This window comes from Dipteris shenzhenensis, chromosome 2 (assembly GCF_047967505.1).
Source record: "Dipteris shenzhenensis isolate YYH24624 ecotype China chromosome 2, Dip_SZ_1.0, whole genome shotgun sequence".
Taxonomy (NCBI): Eukaryota; Viridiplantae; Streptophyta; class Polypodiopsida; order Gleicheniales; family Dipteridaceae; genus Dipteris; species Dipteris shenzhenensis.
In genome coordinates, this window is record NC_141597.1 from 41,051,456 (window position 1) to 41,055,004 (window position 3,549).

General features: G+C 46.5%; 1 protein-coding gene across 1 annotated transcript; it reads right to left on the reverse strand.

The window, feature by feature from the left end:
- Positions 1-426: 426 nt before the first annotated feature.
- LOC147904764 (uncharacterized) lies at positions 427-1,826 on the reverse strand. Its single transcript, XM_087395393.1, has 2 exons — positions 969-1,826; positions 427-647 (listed from the first exon to the last, which is right to left on the reverse strand). Exons 1-2 carry the CDS (start codon positions 1,626-1,628, stop codon positions 486-488), a joined length of 822 nt encoding a protein of 273 aa, XP_087251519.1. The 5' UTR covers positions 1,629-1,826; the 3' UTR covers positions 427-485.
- Between the last annotated feature and the right edge of the window lie 1,723 nt (positions 1,827-3,549).

The window sequence follows — 3,549 nt, forward strand, 5'->3', positions numbered from 1 at the left end:
GTTTCCTGATAAATCCTCAGAGTAGAGGTACTGAGAGAAAATACCCAATGCAACTAGTCTTAAGTCTCCAACTCAAGCCAGATAGTCACCAGTCTTACACAAAATCTGCGTAGCAGCCATGAAAACAATACAAAGCACACTTTACCTTTTTCTGGAAGGGAAAAAAAAACAATACAAAGCACACTAAGTCACATCTAATACTCCCCATCACAAAGCAAAGGAACCCAGCGTACCAAATCTACCCAAAATAAAGGCTGTATTCTGCCAAAACTTTCAGGATGTGTAAGCAGCCCACAGACCAAAATGAGACAAGAAACTAAGAAAGCAGCAAGACAAAGCACAGCACTCCACCATCAGATAAGTATTTCTCCTACTCTTTTTTAATGATATATTGTGCCATCACAAGCTTGGAGAAAATGCAATAAATATCTAATTACTTGTAAAGCTAAAATTTGCTCTGCTTCCTTCAGGCACAAACATGGCAGTTAATAGATAGGAGTCTTCTCTACATCATCCAGGATGCTCAGTCTCGCTGGCTTTGCCAAGAAATCAGTGAACTCTTGGAAAGGTGATTTTGTAAATCGAGTCTCCCGCCAAAGATCAGGAGTCAAGAACCCATAGGTCTTCAAGAGACAATCAAAAGTTGCCTGCATCAGGTAAAGATAACCACAATTACCAAAATGGAATGACAAGATTACCACACAAGCAATTATCACAAGCAAGTGCATGACTTCCTATATAAAGACTACTGCATACTCAAACTCGGATATCGTATCTCAGGACACTGCATTAATCATCATTTAACCAGTTCTAGATCAACTTATCTTACAAAGCCACATCAGAGAGGAAGTTCAGGATTAGCATACGGAGCAGTGAGAAGAGAAAGTAGGTACGCATCGGAGTACAGAGTCAAAGCATCTCAGATTTTTTTAGACATGGACTTTATCAACAACGTGAAGGACTGTTACCTTCACAAAATTTCCCAGCGTTTTTGTGGAACCTCGAGAGGATGTGAACACGTCTTCAATTCCAGCAAACTGCAAAACCTTCTTCGGAACGCGGGCAGCCACAATTCCAGAGCCCCGAGGTGCTGGCACCAACCTGACCGTGACAGAGCCGCACTTACCGGTAACTTTGCAGGGAACCGTATGAGGCTTGCCGATCTTGTTACCCCAATAGCCTCTACGAACAGGAATGACAGAAAGCTTTGCTAGGATTATAGAACCACGGATGGCGGTAGCAACCTCCTTGCTGCACTTAACGCCCAGGCCCACGTGCCCATTATTGTCGCCTACAACCACGAAAGCTTTGAAGCGAGTGCGCTGGCCAGCTCGGGTCTGCTTCTGCACAGGCATGATCTTCATGACCTCATCCTTGAGGGCGGAACCGAGGAAGTATTCGACGATCTGGTGCTCCTTGATGGGGAGGGAGAAGAGGTAGATTTGTTCGAGGGAGCGGATTTTGCCTTCTTTGACGAGGCGACCGAGCTTGGTGACGGGAACCCATTTCTCCTCCTCTTCACGGCGGGGACCTCTGCGGGGACCTCGACGGTCACCACGGCCTCTGTCGCCACGGCCTCGACCGAAGCCACGACCGAAGCCACCACGTTCACCTCCTCTCTCCGCCATGGCTGTCCTCACCTGCAGAAGCTTGAGCTCGAGCTCGCCCTCGCCCTCGCTCAAGGAATCCTCGAAGCCAGCAAGAAACACTCTACACAGAATCTCACTATTTCTTTGGCAAGAGAACTCATCAATTGTCCCCTCTCAAAACCCTAATCAGCAAATGAGCAGTAACGAGAGTTAGAGGAGGGAGCGTGGAGCAAAGTACACCAGGCCGGAAAAGAGCTAGAGGTGTGTGGAGCAAAGTAGCAGAGCATGGGCGGATCCCAGCCCGGTGGCACAGTGGAATCGTAGCCACGATAGATGTGGCTGATGACAGCCACCACCACCGGGTAGTAATTCCCACAAAAGTAAACCATGAAGTAATTCCCACAAAAGTAAATCGTGAAGCCTAATCACTTCTAATCCCTTATTACCATGCACTCTAGTACTCTCCTGAGCATGTAAGCCCGGTGACTGGTAATTTACTGCACTCGTAAGTAAGCTCGGTGGTGGTAACTGGAAGTTGAGTAATTGCGGGCCACTGCGGTGGCTGGTAATTAACTGCTAGTTCGGTAGGTCTTAGCTGCCACCACAGACGTGGCTGGGAATCTTAGATGCCACCACCTCTAATCATTCATTACCATGCAAGTTAGTACTGTCACCTTGAATTAATCAAAATTTCGGCCAACCACTGCTCTGCAACATGCAGAACGCATTGAACATTGAAAAAAACCAAATGATGGAGGAGCTGAAAAGGGAGAATGCAGAAACCAGAAAGGTGATGCAGGAATTACAAGAGAGCTTTAAGGCTAGGAAGGATGGGGCAGAGAGCAGCCGCGGTGGAGAAGATAACGAGGCATCTCCCAAGGTCAGGAAGGATGCAGAGAGTAGCCACGGTGGAGCAAGTTCCAGCCACCACGGTGGAGCAATTTGCAGCAGCCACGGTGAGAGTTATTTTTCGAAACACTATTGGAAGTCCAAAGAGTAAGCTACAAGACCCTACAAGAAGATCACGATAGATGTGTGCACGAGCTTGTTGTGGCTTTCGACAGTTTATGAAAAGTAGTCCGTCGTTTTGAGAGATTTCTAAACAAGAGTGGAAGTCTTGGAAACGGCCCATGAAGATGTTTTTCAGCAATTTACGCATCTTCAATAGATGCTGAGGGATGAGGGAGGAAGGAATCAAGAAGCAACTTTGTCATGTACAGAGCAAAACTATGGTATTGACGGCCGCAATAGTTAAATCGGATGCCTATCCTGCTATGCAGCAGGGTCTGAAATGCATGGTCTGCCATACCCCCATCATCGATGACTTGTTGTATCCGATGGCCTGCGTGCTACCACCCTGTGCACTTTTTTTGCTTTGGAGTGTTTGTGCATACGAAATCTAGGTGAAGAGAATCCCATTTGCCATTGCCCAGGTCATGGACAAATGAAATGTGCCTGCCTACTACAACTATCTACGACGAGAAAGTAGAGGTTGCAGCTCAATTTGCCATTTGGGCAAAAGATCTTAAAGACAAGGAGCTCAAATTGAAGAAGGCCAAGATGTGAGGAAAAGGAGCTTGAAAGGAAGAACAAGCCCCCTTCAGGAAAGGAGCAAGAAGGGCCGAGCCTGCAACCAGGAAGCTCAAATCAAGGAAAGAGGAAGCGGCACGAAGGGATGCTGCAGAAAGGAACCAGCCCCATTCTAGAAAGGAGCAAGGAGGGTCGAGCCTGCAATCAGGGAGCTCAACAAGGAGTCTTTGAGATTGTAATCTATGTAATCTCTGTGTAATCTATTGAATTGTTAATCTTCTCCAGAGTTTACTCGGGCAATATTTTCTCAGCTATGTGACTAGATAGTGTCCTTTGATCCACGCCAGTGTCGGTGATAATAATGAGATGAAAGATTTCGATTAGATCACTAATCTGAGACTGAAGGATTTCGATTAGTGAACTAATATGA

What these genes read in the sequence shown, in the direction of transcription:
- LOC147904764 (XM_087395393.1), bottom strand. Translation starts at nt 1,628, where the DNA reads ATGGCGGAGAGAGGAGGTGAACGTGGTGGCTTCGGTCGTGGCTTCGGT. An exon ending in CGCTGGGAAATTTTGTGAAG is followed by an intron (nt 648 to 968) that starts GTAACAGTCCTT and finishes TACCTGATGCAG; the next exon opens with GCAACTTTTGATTGTCTCTT.